Raw genomic sequence first — 22,511 nt, 5'->3', positions numbered from 1 at the left:
TGTAAGCTCAACTTGAGCAAGCCACTAACAACATTCTACTTTGTGTTTTACTTTACAAGTCCCAGTTTTATCTTTCAAAGCTTCTACCTTGATTTTTCCAAGTCTTACTTTTATAGTTAACTTGAGTCTAGATAAGGTAGTGCAAGAATATCAAAGTTAGCCTAAAAAGCTACAAGCTAGATAGTACCCCTCATGACTAGTTGCTAGTGCTAAATTAAAAATGACTACTCTAGCTGGGAACATGTGAATCTTTGAAATTTGAAAACTTTGGAATGATGAGTCATTCTATTGAAAGATTTTGAAGGTGAAAGTGACTTGGATGAAATGGTGATTTTGATAAAAACTGATGATTGGGTTGGATGCGATACCATTCCAATTATTGAGTACCCCCACAATACCTGATTATGGGTAAGGCTTTAGCTGGAAATTTATGTATCTTAGTATGGGTTCCCTCTGAACAGGCGTCATAGAGGTTATGCCAAGGCTGCCTCCGTTGAAAGTGAAATGACGTGAAAAGAGTTGAATGCCCTACCCAAGCCCTGTGCAGTTCCCAGAAATGACGTGTGGTGGAGGCGCCGACCAAGGGCAAGGGCAAGGGCAAAGGTAAGAACAAGGACAAGGTCACGGGCAAGAGGTCCACTAACTATAGCGAGGAAGAAGATGTGACAAGGCCACATGCATGTTTGTAGTATGGATATGTGCCATGTGGTGTGGAGATTTGAAAATGATGATGGAACCGAAGTTTAGAGAAGAAAAAAAATATAAAAATCCACTTTAGGAATACATTTTCCTTTATTCAACATCGATGACAACATGTTCACACAAGAAGCAACGGCTGCTGCGAACGTGCACTCAGTCATGGCGCATCTACCAGGATGGCACATACAGGCTCCAACTGAAAGTTAAGCAAACGGAATGAAATACCAAATACAATCGTAGCTAAGATAACGGAGGCTTCACAGGGTTTAACAGCTTCTCCACCTCTTTGGCAAACCGATCCATTGCCAGCCACGGCAACACGACCGGCACGACAACTTGGTCCTCCCCATCGCGATCCTTACCGGTGATGAAGAAACTCACACCGAAGTGAGTGTCGGCTGGGCCAGCGTAAACTGGCTCGCCCCACCCGAAGTCCACACGGTCGAACCCGAGACGACGGGCGTCAGAGAGCACGAACATGTTTGCCGGCCACAAGAACCGCCGGCCAACCATCACCATCTCGTCGATAATGGAACGAGCGTATTCGGGGGTCACCGCGGCTTTCGCTTGCCGCACCAGCGCCACGGCATCGCCCAGCGAGCAGCCACGTAGCACCTCTGGGTCAACCAGCACCGTGGAGGGCACACACGCGTTGCCATAGTACCCCGCGGGCAGGCTCATGTCGGCAGCGCCCCTGACGTTAACGACGATCATTAGGGGAGCGTTCCCGCCTGGGGGGAGCTCGAGCACCGCGGCGCGAGCACGCCAGAGGAACGCCGCGAGGACCTCGAAGGTGGTGGCGGTGTCGCGGAGGAGCGGAGGGAGGCTTTTCTTGATGGTGGCGAGGTCTGGTGCGCCGAAGGTGAAAGAACGCATGACCGTATCGCCGGCCGGCGGAGGCGGCTGAAGTAGTCGGCCGAACTCGCGGTGCGTAAATGAAGGCATAGGCGGGTCGCGAGCATTGAGGAGCTCGCGGGACCAGACGGGTGCGAAGGTCGTGGACGGGAGGCCGCGGGCGAGCTCGGCGATGGCGTTCATGAACTGGGCGATGCCGATTCCGTCGCAGATGAGGTGGTTGAAGCGGAGCGCGAATACGAAGCTGCCGCAAAGCAGACGTGTCACCTGGTCATGTCGTAGCCAATTGTTGGTTAGATTATGGATCCATAGAATACTGCTATATTTATTTCAGTTTACTTATTAATAATTTCAATTGTTAGTATTTCACGGTATCTTAATTGAAATCCTAATGTTTTACTTGGATATGCAGCAAGGGACAGTCAAACACGCCGCGGGATCCCTCCACGTCGAAGAGCAGCTGGTCCCAGCAAGGGAACGGCGGCATGAGCCCGACCGCCTCCAGCTCTGCCAGCCGCACGTCAGCGTCGGCCTCCACAAAGAGCACCCCCTCGCCGGTGCAGTCGACCATCGGCTTCTGACCCTCAACCTCCCTGAGCCGACCGGCCAACGGGTAGTAGTGCACCAGCGCCTCGCCGAGCGCACGTCGTATGAGGCCGGCCGGGTCGACGCCGTTCTGTCCACCAGCGCCACGGTAAAAGAGCGCCAAGGACAAGTGCACGCGCAAGCCCTCCTGGTCGTCGAGGTCCGACAGATGCTTGGTCTCCCGGGGCGTATGGGCAGCCGGGCCGACGAGCTCCGGATCACGCCGGCGCACTGCGTAGGCTAGTCTCGGCGTGTATACCCGCTCCTTCGCCTGATTCAGCATATCCACCGGCAGAATTAGCTTGTCAGTCGAGCCATGTGAGCTGAGTTGACGAGGCCGGCATGGATTCACCCATGGAGTTCGTTGCTCCTTCGTGCTGTAATTTCTGTGGAGGATGCTAGGCAGAGCCCGGGCAGCTGCCCTAGCTCGCCAGACTCTAGCCCCGTAGCTGAGCATAGCTAGGATGGTCTCGGAGCAAGTTGGAAGCAACAACTAATACAGTACTATCACTATTGGCTTCCACAGTTCTGCATGTGTACTTATAGTACAGCAATATGAGATTGTAACGGGGCACAGTACATCGCTCTTGCTTGCTCGACAAGGTGAGATTTTATTTTTCGAAATGGTCGACGAGGTGAGATGAGCGGCAGCCAGCTGGAAATTCCATCCAGCCTGGAATCGATCCATCGATTGGAAGAAGCGCGCGAATTTTGGAGGAAAATATGTTGTATTATGAACTATATAAAAAAGAAAAACTTATGACAAAAACTATCCCTATATACAACTATTTTTTTTTCATGTAGCTCAAAATACAACACATATGTATTCAGGACATATGTATGTATTCATGAAATAATTTTTTTTGAATTTTTTGAAACATAGAATTATTATTTTTAAATATTTTTAAAACCGGAAGGACTGGTACGCAGCTGCATCAAATCATCTCTTGACTAGTAAAATGTAAATCCTTTGCAGGTGGTGGCCTGTGCAATATCACCGCTGCTTTTAGTGTGCAGGGAACCATTGGGTTTTCTCCTTTCAAAGATATCATTGGTTATGATTAGTATTTCCCTTTCTAGATATCATTTGTTTTATCTCAATGCAATGGAACCGGAGTGTTGATCCATGTTGCTCTATAACAAGATATATCACGATTATAGGTTATTGACAAATTATCTTTTTAATTTTGCTAGTCCATGTACCCGTCATTTCCGATATGCTATGATTTCATAGCAAATGCACTACAATAAATGTTCATGATTTTTTTTTTCTGTGTTGCTCACATCAAGATGTAACTCATCATTAAAACTCGCAAAGATGCTGATTCCTATGTAATTTTCTAGGACTTTCATAACTTATAAGGTAGATTTTTGTTTTTTTTTCTTCAAAATTTGTGATTGTTGGAGCCTGGAGTCAAAGATCCGTATTCCGAACCTTGGTAGCCCTATCAAATCGAAATAGCCTATATTTGATTCCATGCTCACGTAAAAGCAGAGTCGATAATGACATGGTGACATTGCACATAATCGTTATGAACAATTAAGGGATCAGAGGTGTCAACAATGAAAATGACAAAAAAAAACTTATGCAACATATTAAAATTACAAAATTCTAAATATGGAAAACTAAAAATAATCTAAAAAACAATGGAGTTGGTTGTTACTTATGCTTTTTTGTAAATTTTCTTCTATGTTCATAATTTGTATAAATAACGAGGTCATTTGTCCAGTGGCCACATCATCTATTATCTATATATATTATATACTATTCAGTGGCGAAGCCAGCTCAATGTTAAAGCCCGGGCAAAATCTAACCAGACTTGCTTTGCTCGCTGATTACCCATTAGAATTGCTAGCTTAACACCTTGCTTACATGTACTACTTAAGGGAAATGCACCAGCTTAGCCCGGGCAGCTGCCCGGGCATGCCGGGCCTTGGCTCCGCCACTGATACTATTGTCTAATAAAGCCACCACATTAAGACACACAATCTTAATTATTTTGATGGTTAGATCTCAAACTTACGGATGTGATTTAACTAGAGATTAATAGTTACTTAACATTATAGTAGTGTTTGACACGTCCGTATATCATGTGAGGTATAACACATGAACTTTATTAAGTATATATATTAATGGTGGAAATTTAAAATATCTATCTATATAATTTGGAATATGTATTGGCGCATAACAAACACGATCAAATAACACACCTACCGAAAAGAGGAAGTCTGGTAGTCTGCCGTTCGTTGTCTGGACATCACAAAGAAGTGCTGATGTTGTACGTTCAGTTAGGCCAACTTTATTTATTAGTTAGCTCAATCTGTTGTATATTAAAGAAAATAAAAAAACTACACCCTACCTATCTACAAGACTGGAGCTACATATCCGTCCGACGGAAAAAGAATACACGAGCTATCTTAGTTTTAAATAAAGATTAGTTCAGATAACGCGTGTAGTTATTTTCTTCGAATTGTGTATAGGAGACTACTGTGCATTTACGATAAAAATAAAAATAAAAATATATACGCTTACATATGGTTTTTCGGTTACCACCCAAAAATACCGCCAAACAAAAATACAGGTATTTATATAATTTTCTCCAATTTAAAGAACTTTAACAAATTTTGGACCAATTTGAAAATATGTTTGATACACCTCGAGTGGTATTTTTGATGTTACTTTTGGTACTTGTACTCAAATATTATAACACATACACTATTTCTACCATACTAAAAGCAATATACGGATTTCTAATAAATCCACCATATTGAGCCACACAATCTTAATTATTTTTATGGTTAAATTTAAAACATACGGCTGTGATTTAGCTAGAGATTAATAATTATACGTAACAATATAGTCGTGTTTGACACATCCGCACACAAACACGATCAACTAGCACGCCTACCGAAAAGAAGAAGTCTGATATCCTGCCGTCTGTTATCTAGGAAATCCTAATGTTGTATGTTCTGTTAGCCCAACTCTATTATTACATAAATCTGTTGTATATTAAAGGAAAAAAAAACTACACGCTAACTTACTATAAGACATGAGCTACATATTCCGTTTGGATAGAAAAAATACACCACCTATCTCCGTTTTAAATAAAGATTAGTTCAATGGAGATAACGAAGCGTAGTCGTTTTCTTTGAATTGTGTATAGGAGACTAGCTATGCATGTCCGATAAAAAAACGCCTATACATAGTTTTACGATTATCACCGAGAAAAAATACTGCCAAACAAAAATACAGGTATTTACATAATTTTCTCAAATTTAACTTTTTGACAAATTTTGAAATAATTTGATAATATGTTTGATAAATCCTGAGTGGTATTTTCGACTGTAATTTTGGTACATGTACTCCAATCTTATAAACACATATACTATTTCTACCATACTAAAAGCAGTATACAGAGGTCTAATAAAGCAAGCACATTAAGCCACACAATCTTATTTATTTTGATAGTTAGATGTAAAACGTACTGTTGTGATTTAGCTAGCTAGAGACTAATAGTTACGTAATATTACAATTGTGATTGACACGTCCGTATGACATGTGAGGTATACCATGCGAAATTTATTATATATATATATATATATTAATGGTGGAGATTTAAAATATCTATCTATGAGACTAGTCACAATGAGGAGTATCATATACTAGTATCATGTATATGATACTAGTGTATTATACTATCTTCACAATGCATAATATCATGTACTAGTATCATATGTTACATATATTTAATGATTTGTATAATCTTAATACAAAAGTGTGTACAAGATTTGTTTGACATTAATTTTTCTAGTTCTACGTGCTATGATACGATATCTACCTATGATATCACTATCATCTCTTTCATCTTTAATTGATGTGTCACATCAGATTTTTGCATACATGTAGTGCATGATACTAGCTATGATACTATCATTATGAGTAGTCTCAGCGCATAAGACTGCTCATAGTGTGTGTAACATAGCTAGTAACATCACACATCTCAAGGTATTTTGGTGACATGGCATTCTAATAAAAGAAGAAAGAGAGTGAGGTTGTAACTACTCGCTCTGGACCAGATTAACCGGCGTACTAGCAAATTTTCTGAGACCTGATTGGAAGATAAAACGGAGGCGTGCGCTTAACTTTTCATCGTAGGTCGTGGGTATTAATCAGGGCAGAGAGAGAAAACAACATGCATGCAGCGTTCATACTTGCATGCAAACATCTACACCATCAGCCAGCTTCCATTCACACTTGCATGCTCGCATTTACACGGCAGAGAGGAAACGCAAGGGACTACGAGAGGAGGGATATTAAACAGCAATCAATGCCATCCGCCTAAACGAGTTAGAGAAAATAAACTGCATGGTTTGCCAAGCGCACCGGTTAATCCGATCCGGAGGGAGTAGCTATGTTACCATGACATCACACACCTCAAAGCAAGATGAGTCTAGAACATAATAAATAATACAATGCATGATACCACATATAAGTTATTGTCCACTATGAAAGTAGTAACCTAGACTACTAATATGACATGTGTTACTAGTCTAAGTTACTTCTGACTATGACCAGCCTAACAACCGCAATCATTATCGCCCGTTGTCTAGACATCATAAAGAATGCCTGATGTTGTAGTACGTTCAGTTAGGCAAACTCTATTTATTACTTAGCTCCATCTGCTGTATAATAAAGGAAAGGAAAAAAAACTACACGCTACCTGGAGCTACATATCCGTAAGAGCAAGTACAATAAGGCTTAGTCAGCAGCCTATAAGGATTTAAATATAATATATGTGCTTAGTTGGAGGAGATAGAAGAAGAGAGAGAAGGTGGGTGGGCTCTAATGCAATAGCCAGCTCTAGCACGTGCTCCTAGGTACTTTGTGAGACTAAATAGTGGGTCATGTATTGATAAAGTAGTGCATTCTTAGAGCTAACTATTGTACATGCTAGCTATATGTTGGCTATAAATGAGGTGACATATTGCTTATAGCCATCAACTGACTATACTATTGAACTTGCTCTAAAGATGGCAAAAGAATACACGAGCTACCTTAGTTTGAAATAAATATTAATTTAGTGGAGATAACATGTAGTTATTTTCTTTGAATTGTGTATAGGAGGCTAGCTATGCATGTCAAGTAAAAATAAAAATAAGTATATATACCCCTACACATGGTTTTCATGTTACCACACCGAGAAAAAAATACTGCCAAATGAAAATACAGGTATTTACCTATTTTTCTCAAATTTAAAGAATTTTGACAAATTATGAAGGAATTTGAAATATGTTTAATAAATCTCAAATGGTATTTTCGACGGTGCTTTTGGTACTCGTACTCAAATATTATAACACAGACACTATTTCTACCATAATAAAAGCAATATATGGATGTCTTATAAAGCACCACATCAAGCAACACAATCTTAACTATTTTGACGGTTAGATCTAAAACTTACGACTGTGATTTAGCTATAGATACGCAATATTATAGTCGTGCTTGACATGTCCGTATAACGTATTTAGTATAACACATGAACTTTATTAAGTTTATATATTAATGGTTGAGATTTAAAATATCTACCTAAATATGGAATATGTATGGGCGCATAATAAATACGATCAATTAGCACGCCTACTGAAAAGAGGTCCCTTGCCCCACGTCCGCTTTCTGGACAGCTCAAAGAAGTCATGATGTTGTACGTTCAGTTAGGCCAACTCTATCTACTAATCACTGGATCTGCTGTACATTAAAGGAAACAAAAAAATACACGCTACCTATCTATAAGACAGGAGCTACATATCTGTTCAGATGGAAAAAATACACGAGCTATCTCCGTTTTAAATAAAGTTAGCTCAATGGAGATAACGTGTGTAGTTATTTTCTTTGAATTGTGTATAGGAGACTAGCTATGCATGTCCGGTAAAAACAAAAATAAAAATATATACGCTTATGTACACATAATTTTCCTTTTACCACCGAGAAAAAATACTGTCAAACGCAAATACAGGTATTTACATAATTTTCACAAATTTAAAGAATTTTTATTTTTTTATTGAATTTAAAAATATGTTTGATAAATATCGAGATTTATTTTTGACGGTACTTTTGGTACCTGTACTCAAAGATTATAACACAATATTCTACTTCTACTATCTCTGGTTGCAGAATTGCTATTTTTAAGGAAGCATCAACACCCGGTTTTTTTTCCGAACGGTGGTACTTCCAGTATCTCGCCGGAAATCTCGAGTTGTATTTTGGATGGTATTTCTAGGACATGTACTCACATATTATAACATAGACACTATTTCTACCATCTCTGGTTGCAGAAATGCAATTTTTAAGGAAGCATCAACACCCGCTTTTTTCGGACGGTACTTCCACTATCCCGCCAGAAACATGTTTTTTCCGGTTACCATTGAGAAAAAATACTACCAGATGAAATTTACCTGTATTTGCATTACACAAACTTAAAGAATTGATATAAATTTAAATGAATTATTAAATTGGTTTGTTTACTCTCGAAATGGGAGCTGCAATGCGATAGTAAAATATTACTCCGTATTAAGAGAGGTGATGAAATAAATTGGTGAAAGATTGAAATATTGAATCTGCAAGTTAATGCAGGTATTTTTATTAAATAAATATGTTACAAGAATTATGTGCCATCCAAGTTCATGTAGTCTCTAATACATGATGCGGTAAATATGTGTCAGTGAGAAAGTAGAACACCTAGAAGAGGCTAGCAAGAAACTGTAAAAATAAAATGGCCCTACGTACCTATGTTTCGAGATAGAAGACAATATAAACTATAAAAATAAAATGGCCCTCCCCCTCTCATATGTGATGTCGCGAGGGGAAAGCTCTATTCCCCAAAGGGAGACACAACCCGTAGATTATGGGTTGTTTAATATATTGGATAAAGGCGCCACATTGACCACTATTATCAGATGCGCCGAAAAATAGTGTCGGAGTTTTCTTGCGGTTGTGAACACTCCATATACTAACTTCTGGTATTGTGGGTACCTTTGTTTTGAAGGAGATAAAACTTCGCTTACGAAGTATATCGGCCGCTGTACTCCGTGGAGTTTTCCTTCTTCTTCTCTTTCGACCACAAGGACCGTACTGACCACCTGAGGCATGGCTACAATGTATAACATGAGAGGCTCCTTCTCCTTGGGTGCCACCAAGATTGGCGGTGTTGAGATTGTGCGCTTAAGGTCCTCGAAAGCCTTGTCTGCTTCTTCGTTCCACTGGAACTTCTCTCCTTGTCTGATCAAAGCTTAAAACGGCAACGCCTTTTCTCCTAGTCTGGCGACGAATCTGCTTAACACTGCGACTCGCTCAGTCAACTGTTGTATTTCCTTCAACTTTGTTGGCTTCCGCATTATCACGATGGCTTGGATTTTCTCTGGGTTGGCCTCGATTCCTCTTGCTGAAACCAAAAAACCCAGAAGTTCCCTGCAGGAACGCCAAAGGAGCACTTCATCGGGTTTAGTTTGAGGCAGAACTTGTCAATGTTGTCGAAAGTTTCCTTCAGATCCTCGATCAAGGTTGACCCCTTCTTTGTTGTTATGACGACATCGTCGATGTATAATTGGACGTTCTTGCCAATCTGTGTGGCGAGACACTTCTGCATCATCCGTTGATATGTTGCTCCCGCGTTTTTCAATCCAAAGGGCATTGTTCTATAGCAGAACACGCCGTAAGGTGTTATAAAAGCTCTTTTGACCTCGTCCTCTTCTTTTAATCTGATCTGGTTATAACCAGAGTATGCGTCTAAGAAGGAAAGACGTCCACAACCTGCCGTGGAGTCGATGATTTGATTGATCCTTGGGAGGGGAAAGTGATCCTTTGGATAATGTTTATTGAGACACGTGAAGTCGACGCACATGCGAAGGACCTCTGTGTTTTTCTTCGGTACCAGTATTGGGTTAGCTACCCATGTGGTCTCTGTATTTAACTCTTTGATAAAGCCAGCTTCTCTAAGTCGATTGATTTCTGACAGCATAGCTTTGCGGTTTGGTTCCGAAAAACGCCGCAAAGGTTGTTTTATTGGTCTTGCTACTGGATCCAATTTAACGTGGTGCTCGGCAAGTTCCCTGGGTACTCCTGGCATGTCAACTGGACACCATGCGAAGATTTTCCAGTGCTCAGGGAGGAACTCGACGAGCGCACTTTCCTATGCGAGGTCCATGTCTGTTGCAATGAATGTCGTTTTATTGGGATCTGTCGGGTGGATCTGCACCTCCTTAGAATCTTTTGTAGCGTCAAAGGTTGGCTCCTTGAGCGGTCTTCCTACATCTGGCAACACATCATAGTCAGTTGTTAGCCTTGACGCCATATATTCTGCATGCATCCCGAAAGTTTCTGACAGTCGATGAAAATCCTTGTCGCACTTATCAGCTAGCGCGAAACTGCCCTTTACTGTGATTGGTCCCTTGGGTCCAGGGAGTCTCCACAATAAGTATGTGTAATGTGGTACCGCCATAAACCTGGCATTGGCTGGTCGTCCCAACAAATCATGATATTGCGGTGGGAAATCCACGACCTCAAACTCCAACTTCTCTCTTCTGTAGTTTTCTTGGGTTCCAAACTGAACGTCGAGATTGATCCTTCCCAATGGGTAACTTGGCTTGTCTGGTGTAATAGCATGAAAACGTGTGTCGGTTGGTAATAAATTTACCAACGAGATGTTCATCTTCCTCAACGTGTCCGCACACATAAGGTTTAAACTGCTGCCTCCATCAATAAATACTCGTGAAATGTCGAATCCTGCGAATACTGCTGGTAAAATCAAAGCGGACTGTCCTAGGGAACTTGTTGCGGGTGATCAGCTATGGTGAAGCCGATGTCCTGTCCTGACCAGTTCAGATACTTGATTGTTGGTGGAGGCATCTTTTTTGCCATGAAAACTTGTCGCGAGATTACTTTCTGAGCTCTGTTGGATGGCCTGCCTTTTTGAATCATCGAGACCGCACCATTGTTGTCGATGTAAGGACCCGGCTGAGGAGATGCCGCTATTTGTACCTGATGTCGATTTTCATTTGTAATCGCGGGTGGAGGTGGAAGGTGGATCTCACTCCTCGGCCCTTGAGGATTCCTCTGTATTGTCGGGTTGCTGGTATGTCCTGCATATCGATGTAGTGCTAGGAACGTCCGGCAGTCCTTCGGCAGATGTCCTGATTGCCTTTTTCCATTGTTGTCGACAAAAAAGTGCATTTGGCATGGTCCGTTTAAGAGTTCCTCGGGTGATACATATGGCCTCTCATACCTTGGTCCACTATATTGTCTATTGGGGCGAGGACCATCCCGCTGATCACCTCGTTGCTCATTACTCCTCTGATGATCATCTCTATTGTTACTGCCACCAGCTGTTCTAAAACCAGCCGATATTTGGCCGGGAGCATCATAATCTGAGAAATATCGAGGGAATCGTCGCCTATTTTGAAAGTTTCGGTTACGCTCATCTTCAGGTGATCTATGCCGTTTGTTATGAACAACATCTTCTCCATCCGCCCAGCGATTCGCTATTTTCATGAGTGCTGCTATTGTTTTCGGGTTGGTTCTTCCTAAGTCTTCGACAAAGTCTCTCCTTCGAACTCCAGCGACAAATGCGTCTATAGCTCTTTCGTCGGATATGTTTTCTGCCGAGTTCTTGATGATGTTCCACCTCTGGATATACGTCCTCATTGGTTCGTCGTATTTTTGTCTGCGAGCCCTCAACTGCTCCAATGACGCAGGCTTCTTGCAGGTGGATCGGAAGTTTTTCACAAATATATCCTCGAAACTTTCCCAGCTGTCGATAGAGCCAGGAGGCAGCTTCTTTATCCATGATCGTGCGGCTCCACTCAAGTGTACTTGGATGCTCTGCTCGGGCTCCCATCAACTTTACCGTCTCGAGATTATCAACTAGCCAATCCTCAGGATCTTGCAGGCCGTCGAATTTTTTGTAATTATCGGGTAGCTTAAACCCTGATGGAACTCGAGTTTTGCGAACTTGTCTCGTGAAGCATGGGAGCCCACACATATCCTCTTCGTCAATCTCTGGTGTGTGCCGACGTTCCCTTCTTTGTTGTCGCGCTCTGTCCACCCTTGCTTGTGTCACTGTGTCTCTTGCCCCACTTGTTCTTGCCGCATCTTGCGCCGCTGCAGTAGGTCGTGGACTATTTTTTCTTGCAGATCCTTTTGGAGGCGTACTTGCAAACGCTGTTCCCATGGCTCCAACTCCCGCCATGGCCATGTTATACAGAGCTTCTCTTGGATCTCCGGGAGGTGGCCTGGATGCCAGGATGAAAGCTTGTGTCGCCATATATCCAGCTTCTGGTGTTTTGGGAATAATATTTCTCCTTGTGTCAATCGACATAAAGGACATGTCGAGGTTTTGAACTAGGTTCTCCCTCTCAGCCTCAGGTATATGTTGCAGCCGAGATCTTGCCCTATTCCGAGCTGCTCTATGACTTTCTCCTTCCGAGGTACCTGAGTGTCGACTCAAATCTGCTCTTCGCTTGCTTGACGCCGAAGCCTCGGCTTTCCTCCTATCCAGTTCCAATTTCTGTTTCTCAAGCTCTCGTCTAGCAAGGGCGAGTCTATATTGATATGCTTGCAATTCTTCAGCTGTTGCAGTTATAGTCATTGGTTCTGTGCCATCGATAGCTCTTGCAACTCTATCCCAAACTGCATGCGGAAGTTGCACCATATGACGTGCTGTAGGTCCCGCATACTTGGTGCCTAAACCTCGCGTAAGATCAACGGGATCGATGTATGGATTACCCACATCATCGAAAGCCTCTGACGTTTCTTGCTGCGCTCGGCTTGTTTCTCCAACCACATAAACTTGGTGATTTTTCAGCTTCTAGCTTTTGTCGAAGTTGGTGACACCGTCGTATAGATCGGTGAAGACCTCTCGAACAGAAGTAGACTTGTCGATGAAGTTAGAGCTGTCGATGCTGTCCAAGTCGTTGCTTATACTGAAGTCCGCAGACGACACGAAGGATATGTTGCCGAAGAGCTTGACGAGTTGACCGCTTGTCGCAGGCTTTCCGAAGCATGGTGACGAGATTTCATCGGTGCCTGACTTAAACGACGAGGATGAATCTGATAGATCGGAGTCCATCACCGACGTTCTCGACAAAATCGGAACCTCGAGACGATGCGATCCGGCTTTCCCGACGCGGAAGTGGAACTTTCCGAATGCCATCTCCATGGGCTCCTGTATCCATCGTGTTGCTTGCCACCGAAGATGTTGTCGATGATGTTGACGATGTCGAACGTGCCATCGAGATCAGCTCCTTGACGCCTCTAATTCTCACAGACGGCGCCAATTGACAAGGTATCAACTTGTCAATGCCTATGGATTGTAGACTAGGGTTTAGTTTGAAGTAGAGGGCAAGTAGATCTCGAAGGTTTCAGTCGGAAAAGTACTCGAATGCTAAAAACTAGGGTTGTGTTAACAATAGAATCGATCCTTTCTTTTTCCCTCGACCCCCCCCCCCCCCCTTATATAGGAGGCGAGGCCGAGGGTTTCGTGATACACAAGTTACAGAGTTCTGGAGACTATTTGAGTCCATCCCGTAATAGTTACAAGCCAATATTCCTAATACAATTCTATCTTTCCAAACTATCTCACGACTGGGCTTCCGGGCTTTATAATCTACGGGTCGTGGGCCTTCAGTAAAACCCCGGGTACCGTCTTCGGTAGGCCTGATGTCTACGGGAGCTTCTATTCTTGTAGACAGTGTTGGGCCTCGAAGAGCAGAGGTTTGTAGAACAGCAGCAAGTTTCCCTTAAGTGGATCACCCAAGGTTTATCGATCTCAGGGAGGAAGAGGTCAAAGATATCCCTCTCAAGCAACCCTGCAACCACAAAGCAAGAAGTCTCTTGTGTCCCCAACACACCTAATAGGTGCACTAGTTCGGCGAAGAGATAGTGAAATACAAGTGGTATGAATAAGTATGAGCAGTAGTAATAGCGCCAGAAAAGTGCTTTGCTGTCCAGGACTGGCGTGTGGTTGATGGTGGTAATATTGCGGATGACAGATGCAGTAGAACAGTAAACAAGCAGCGATAGCAGTATTTAGGAACAAGGCCTAGGGATCATACTTTCACTAGTGGACACTCTCAACATTGATCACATAACAGAATAAATAGATAGATGCTAGACTCTACACTCTCTTGTTGGATGATGAACACCACTAATTGCGTAGGGCTACAAGAACCCTCAATGCCGGAGTTAACAAGCTCCACAATATTCAATGTTCATATTTAAATAACCTTAGAGTGCAAGATAGATCAACACAACCAAACCAAGTACTAACATAGCATGCACACTGTGACCATCACACTATGAAAGGAGGAATAGATCACATCAATACCATCATAGTAATAGTTAACTTCATAATCTACAAGAGATCACAATCATAGCATAAACCAAGTACTTCATGATGCACACACTGCCAACATTACATCATGGAGGAGGAATAGACTACTTTAATAACATCACTAGAGTAGCACATAGATGAATTGTGATACAAAACTCATATGAATCTCAATCATGTAAGGCATCTCATGAGATCATTGTATTGAAGTACATAGGAGAGAGATTAACCACATAGCTACCGGTACAGCCCCGAGCCTCGATGGAGAACTACTCCCTCCTCATGGGAGATAGCAGCGTTGATGAAGATGGCGGTGGAGATGGCAGCGGTGTCGATGGAGAAGCCTTCCGGGGGCACTTCCCCGTCCCGGCGGCGTGCCGGAACAGAGACTCCTGTCCCCCAGATCTTGGCTTCGCGATGGCGGCGGCTCTGCAAGGTTTCTCGTACCGTGGCTTTTTCGTATCGAGGTTTTAGGTCGAGGGGCTTCTTATAGGCGAAGAGGCGGCGTCAGAAGGGGTCTGGGGCCACCAGACAATAGGGCGGCGCGGCCAGGGCCTGGGCCACGCTAGCCCCATGTGTGGGCCCCCTGTGGGTCCTCTCTGGCAACTCTCGGGTGTTCTGGAAGCTCCCGGGGATTCTAAGATGCTGGGCGTTGATTTCGTCCGATTCCGAGAATATTTCCTTACTAGGATTTCTGAAACCAAAAATAGCAGAAAACAGCAACTGACCATTCGGCATCTCGTCAATAGGTTAGTTCCGGAAAACGCATAAAAACGATATAAAGTGTGCATAAAACATGTAGATATCATCAATAATGTGGCATGGAACATAAGAAATTATTGATACGTCGGAGACGTATCAGCATCCCCAAGCTTAGTTTCTGCTCGTCCCGAGCAGGTAAACGATAACAAAGATAATTTCTGGAGTGACATGCCATCATAACCTTGATCATACTATTGTAAGCATATGTAATGAATGCAGCGATCCAAACAATGTAAATGACATGAGTAAACAAATGAATCATATAGCAAAGACTTTTCATGAATAGTACTTCAAGACAAGCATCAATAAGTCTTGCATAAGAGTTAACTCATAAAGCAACAATTCAAAGTAAAGGCATTGAAGCAACACAAAGGAAGATTAAGTTTCAGCGGTTGCTTTCAACTTGTAACATGTATATCTCATGGATAGTTGTCAATGTAAAGTAATATAACAAGTGCAATATGCAAGTATGTAGGAATCAATGCACAGTTCACACAAGTGTTTGCTTCTTGAGGTGGAGAGAAATAGGTGAACTGACTCAACAGAAAAGTAAAAGAATGGCCCTTCGCAGAGGGAAGCATTGATTGCTATATTTGTGCTAGATCTTTGATTTTGAAAACATCAAGAGAGTATAAAAGTAAAGTTTTGAGAGGTGTTTGTTGTTGTCAACGAATGGTAGTGGGCACTCTAACCCCCTTGCCAGACAAACCTTCAAAGAGCGGCTTCCATTTTATTTATATTTTTGGGTGGCACTCCTTCCAACCTTTCTTTCACAAACCATGGCTAACCGAATCCTCGGGTGCCTGCCAACAATCTCATACCATGAAGGAGTGCCTTTTTATTTTAGTTTTATTATGATGACACTCCTCCCCACCTTTGCTTTCTCAAGCCATGGCTAACCGAATCCTTCAGGTGCCGTCCAAAAATCACATACCATGGAGGAGTGTCTATTTAGTTTAATTAATTTGGGACTGGGAATCCCATTGCCAGCTCTTTTTGCAAAATTATTGGATAAGCGGATGAAGCCACTAGTCCATTGGTGAAAGTTGCCCAACAAGATTGAAAGATAAACACCACATACTTCCTCATGAGCTATAAAACATTGACACAAATCAGAGGTGATAAATTTTGAATTGTTTAAATGTAGCACTCAAGCAATTTACTTTGGAATGGCGGAGAAATACCATGTAGTAGGTAGGTATGGTGGACACAAATGGCATAGTGGTTGGCTCAAGTATTTTGGATGCATGAGAAGTATTCCCTCTCGATACAAGGCTAGGCTAGCAAGGTTTATTTGAAACAAACACAAGGATGAACCGGTGCAACAAAACTCACATAAAAGACATATTGTAAACATTATAAGACTCTACACCGTCTATGCAAACCAAATTTTAGCAAGCTCTATGTATTTCTTCATTAATAGGTGCAAAGTATATGATGCAAGAGCTTAAACATGAGCACAACAATTGCCAAGTATCACATTGTCCAAGACATTTTATCAATTACTACATGTATCATTTTCCGTTTCCAACCATATAACAATTTAACGAAGCAGTTTCAACCTTCGCCATAAAAATTAAAGCTAAGAACACATGTGTTCATATGAACCAGCGGAGCGTGTCTCTCTCCCACACAAGCATTTATTCAAACAAAAACAAAAACAAAAACACACAGACGCTCCAAGTAAAGTAAATAAGATGTGACCGAATAAAAATATAGTTTCAAGAGAAGGAACCTGATAATTTGTCGATGAAGAAGGGGATGCCTTGGGCATCCCCAAGCTTAGACGCTTGAGTCTTCTTGAAATATGCAGGGATGAACCACCGGGGCATCCCCAAGCTTAGAGCTTTCACTCTTCTTGATCATATTGTATCATCCTCCTCTCTTGATCCTTGAAAACTTCCTCCACACCAAACTCAAAACAAACTCATTAGAGGGTTAGTGCATAATCAAAAACTCACATGTTCAGAGGTGACACAATCATTCTTAACACTTCTGGACATTGCACAAAGCTTCTGAAAGTTAATGGAACAAAGAAATCCATCCAACACAGCAAAAGAGGCAATGCGAAATAAAAGGCAGAATCTGTCAAAACAGAACAGTCCGTAAAGACGAATTTTATTGAGGCACCAGACTTGCTCAAATGAAAATGCTCAAATTGAATGAAAGTTGCGTACATATCTGAGGATCACTCACGTAAATTGGCATAATTTTCTGAGTTACATACAGAGGATTAGGCCCAGATTCGTGGCAGCAAGAAATCTGTTTCTGCGCAGTAATCCAAATCTAGTATGAACCTTACTATCAAAGACTTTACTTGGCACAACAATGCAACAAAACTAAGATAAGGAGAGGTTGCTATAGTAGTAACAACTTCCAGGACACAAATATAAAACAAAAGTTCTGTAGCAAAATAAACACATGGGTTATCTCCCAAGAAGTGCTTTCTTTATAGCCATTAAGATGGGCTCAACAGTTTTAATGATGCACTCGTAAAGATGAGAGTTGAAGCAAAAGAGAGCATCAAGAAGCAAATTCAAAACACATTTAAGTCTAACATGCTTCCTATGCATAGGAATCTTGTAAATAAACAAGTTCATGAAGAGTAAAGTGACAAGCATAGGAAGATAAAACAAGTGTAGCTTCAAAAATTTCAGCACATAGAGAGGTGTTTTAGTAACATGAAAATTTCTACAACCATATTTTGCTCTCTCATAATAACTTTCAGTAGCATCATGAGCAAACTCAACAATATAACTATCACATAAAGCATTCTTATCATGAGTCTCATGCATAAAATTATTACTCTCCACATAAGCATAATCAATTTTATTAGTTGTGGTGGGAGCAAATTCAACAAAGTAGCTATCATTATTATTCTCATCATCAAATATAGGAGGCATATTATAATCATAATCAAATTTATCCTCCATAACAGGCGGCAACAAAAGACTACTATCATTATAATCATCATAAATGGGAGGTAAAGTATCATCAAAGTAAATTTCCTCCTCAATGCCCGGGGGACTAAAAAGATCATGCTCATCAAAACCAGCTTCCCCAAGCTTAGAATTTTCCATATCATTAGCAACAATGGTGTTCAATGTGTTCATGCTAATATGTTCCATGGGTTTTTAATTTTCGGATCAAACCATCCATGTCTTAAATCAGGAAATAGAATAAGAAGCTCATTGTTGTCCATTATGCCTTACTAGTGTAAACAAGAAACAAAAAGATGCAATTGCAGGATCTAAAGGAATAGCTTCGAGCACACACACAATGGCGCCGTAAAAGTGCATTACACGGAACCGGAGTATGAGTGCCTTTTACCTTTCCTCCCCGGCAACGGCGCCAGAAAAGTGCTTGATGTCTACGGGAGCTTCTATTCTTGTAGACAGTGTTGGGCCTCCAAGAGCAGAGGTTTGTAGAACAGCAACAAGTTTCCCTTAAGTGGATCACCCAAGGTTTATCGATCTCAGGGAGGAAGAGGTCAAAGATATCCCTCTCAAGCAACCCTGCAACCACAAAGCAAGAAGTCTCTTGTGTCCCCAACACACCTAATAGGTGCACTAGTTCGGCGAAGAGATAGTGAAATACAAGTGGTATGAATAAGTATGAGCAGTAGTAATAGCGCCAGAAAAGTGCTTTGCTGTCCAGGACTGGCGTGTGGTTGATGGTGGTAATATTGCGGACAGTACAGATGCAGTAGAACAGTAAACAAGCAGCGATAGCAGTATTTAGGAACAAGGCCTAGGGATCATACTTTCACTAGTGGACACTCTCAACATTGATCACATAACAGAATAAATAGATAGATGCTAGACTCTACACTCTCTTGTTGGATGATGAACACCACTAATTGCGTAGGGCTACAAGAACCCTCAATGCCGGAGTTAACAAGCTCCACAATATTCAATGTTCATATTTAAATAACCTTAGAGTGCAAGATAGATCAACACAACCAAACCAAGTACTAACATAGCATGCACACTGTGACCATCACACTATGAAAGGAGGAATAGATCACATCAATACCATCATAATAATAGTTAACTTCATAATCTACAAGAGATCACAATCATAGCATAAACCAAGTACTTCATGATGCACACACTGCCAACATTACATCATGGAGGAGGAATAGACTACTTTAATAACATCACTAGAGTAGCACATAGATGAATTGTGATACAAAACTCATATGAATCTCAATCATGTAAGGCAGCTCATGAGATCATTTTATTGAAGTACATAGGAGAGAGATTAACCACATAGCTACCGGTACAGCCCCGAGCCTCGATGGAGAACTACTCCCTCCTCATGGGAGATAGCAGCGTTGATGAAGATGGCGGTGGAGATGGCAGCGGTGTCGATGGAGAAGCCTTCCGGGGGCACTTCCCCGTCCCGGCGGCGTGCCGGAACAGAGACTCCTGTCCCCCAGATCTTGGCTTCGCGATGGCGGCGGCTCTGGAAGGTTTCTCGTACCGTGGCTTTTTCGTATCGAGGTTTTAGGTCGAGGGGCTTCTTATAGGCGAAGAGGCGGCGTCAGAAGGGGTCTGGGGCCACCAGACAATAGGGCGGCGCGGCCAGGGCCTGGGCCGCGCCAGCCCCATGTGTGGGCCCCCTGTGGGTCCTCTTTGGCAACTCTCAGGTGTTCTGGAAGCTCCCGGGGATTCTAAGATGCTGGGCGTTGATTCCGTCCGATTCCGAGAATATTTCCTTACTAGGATTTCTGAAACCAAAAACAGCAGAAAATAGCAACTGGCCCTTCGGCATCTCGTCAATAGGTTAGTTCCGGAAAACACATAAAAACGATATAAAGTGTGCATAAAACATGTAGATATCATCAATAATGTGGCATGGAACATAAGAAATTATCGATACGTCGGAGACGTATCAAGGCCCATTGGGGATGCCTATGTCACTCGGGCCGAGGTTCCTTGTTAGTGGTGTCGATTGTAATGGCCCTGGTTAGAACCCATAATAGATTTGTTTGTTCTGTTTATTATGTGCATCATCATGCATCATGCATCATATCATCCATGTTTTTAAACAAAATAAAATTATTTTATAAATCCTAAATTATTTTGTTTTGTTTTGTCTTCCTCTCATATGGTTTCTCTATATAAAACCTCCCCTCATCTTTTCTTTTAATGCCACTCTAACACCAAACCTACCTATCCAATAAAATTATTTTCAAATGTTTTCAAACTTCATAATAAAATTTTGTGCTGCTTTGGTTTGGTTTGAAATGGTTTTCCAAATCTGGTTTTAAAAACAAAGAAAGAAAAAATCTTTGAAAAAATCTCCCCTCCTAACCAGGCCACCCCTCTATGGCACGTCTGTCCCTTTCTTCCTGGCAGCCCAGTTCTCCTCTTCCTCTGGCCCGATCAGGCCCAACCCACCTTACCCTCCACCAGGGTTGTACTGGTTCGAGCGGAGACGCTCCCCTCCGCGTTGTCGTCTTCCTCTCTCACGAGAGAAGCGTGACCGTGGTCCTCCACCACCAGCGCACCACCACCCCCTCCACCACCTACTTTTTCCCCCCTCTCCCTTAAATCCCCTTCGAGCCCCAGCAAACCCTAGCCTCTTCCCTCCTCAAGCCGCCGCCACCTCCTTTCCCCTCTTCTATTTTTCTTCTCTCTGGGAGCATCGCCCGCTGCAATTCGCCGGTGCCCCGTCGACTCTGGCCCTCCCCCTCCAATCCAAGTCCATGTCCAGCACCGCCTCTCCTCCACGATCTTCCACGCCGAAGAAATCGAGCCGGGAGGGTGACACGCGTACAGCACGCGTCCGTTGGGAACCCCAAGAGGAAGGTGTGATGCGTACAGCGGCAAGTTTTCCCTCAGTACGAAACCAAGGTTTATCGAAACAGTAGGAGCCAAGAAGCATGTTGAAGGTTGATGGCGGCGAGATGTAGTGCGGCGCAACACCAGGGATTCCGACGCCAACGTGGAACCTGCACAACACAACCCATGTACTTTGCCCCAACGAAACAGTGAGGTTGTCAATCTCACCGGCTTGCTGTAACAAAGGATTAGATGTATAGTGTGGATGATGATTGTTTGCAGAAAACAGTAGAACAATTGCAGTAGATTGTATTCGATGTAAAGGAATGGACCGGGGTCCACAGTTCACTAGTGGTGTCTCTCCCATAAGATAAATAGCATGTTGGGTGAACAAATTACAGTTGGGCAATTGACATATAGAGAGGGCATGACCATGCACATACATGATATGATGAGTATTGTGAGATTTAATTGGGCATTACGACAAAGTACATAGACCGCTATCCAGCATGCATCTATGCCTAAAAAGTCCACCTTCAGGTTATCATCCGAACCCCTTCCAGTATTAAGTTGAAAACAACAGATAATTGCATTAAGTATGGTGCGTAATGTAATCAATAACTACATCCTCGGACATAGCATCAATGTTTTATCCCTAGTGGCAACAGCACATCCATAATCTTAGAGGTTTCTCTCACTCCCCCAGATTCACGGAGACATGAACCCACTATCGAGCATAAATACCCCCTCTTGGAGTTAAGAGTAAAAACTTGGCCAGAGCCTCTACTAATAACGGAGAGCATGCAAGATCATAAACAACACATAGATATAAATTGATAATCAACATAACATAGTATTCTCTATTCATCGGATCCCAACAAACACAACATATAGCATTACAGATAGATGATCTTGATCATGTTCGGCAGCTCACAAGATCCGACAATGAAGCACATAAGGAGAAGATAACCATCTAGCTACTGCTATGGACCCATAGTCCAGGGGTGAACTACTCACTCATCACTCCGGAGGCGACCATGGTGGTGTAGAGTCCTCCGGGAGATGAATCCCCTCTCCGGCAGGGTGCCGGAGGCGATCTCCTGAATCCCCTGAGATGGGATTGGCGGCGGCGGCGTCTCTGGAAGTTTTTCCGTATCGTGGCTCTCGGTACTGGGGGTTTCGCGACGAAGGCTATTTGTAGGCGGAAGGGCAGGTCAAGGGGCATCACGAGGGGCCCACACACTAGGTCGGCGCGGCCAAGGGCTGGGCCGCGCCGCCCTAGCGTGGCGCCGCCTCGTGGCCCCACTTCGTTAGCTCTCCGGTCTTCTGGAAGCTTCGTGTGAAAATAGGCCCCTGGGCGTTGATTTCGTCCAATTCCGAGAATATTTCCTTACTAGGATTTCTGAAACCAAAAACAGCAGAAAACAGCAACTTGCTCTTC

General features: G+C 42.8%; 1 protein-coding gene across 1 annotated transcript; it reads right to left on the bottom strand.

Annotated features, from left to right (window-relative positions):
* Nucleotides 1–773: 773 nt before the first annotated feature.
* On the bottom strand, nucleotides 774–2,635 carry LOC127313293 (benzyl alcohol O-benzoyltransferase-like). Its single transcript, XM_051343835.2, has 2 exons — nucleotides 1,955–2,635; nucleotides 774–1,821 (listed from the first exon to the last, which is right to left on the bottom strand). Exons 1-2 carry the CDS (start codon nucleotides 2,594–2,596, stop codon nucleotides 940–942), a joined length of 1,524 nt encoding a protein of 507 aa, XP_051199795.1. The 5' UTR covers nucleotides 2,597–2,635; the 3' UTR covers nucleotides 774–939.
* Between the last annotated feature and the right edge of the window lie 19,876 nt (nucleotides 2,636–22,511).

Source organism: Lolium perenne, chromosome 7, assembly GCF_019359855.2.
Source record: "Lolium perenne isolate Kyuss_39 chromosome 7, Kyuss_2.0, whole genome shotgun sequence".
Lineage (NCBI taxonomy): Eukaryota > Viridiplantae > Streptophyta > Magnoliopsida > Poales > Poaceae > Lolium > Lolium perenne.
The sequence above is the reverse complement of the archived record's forward strand: the minus strand, read 5'-3'. Positions and strand labels throughout refer to the sequence as shown.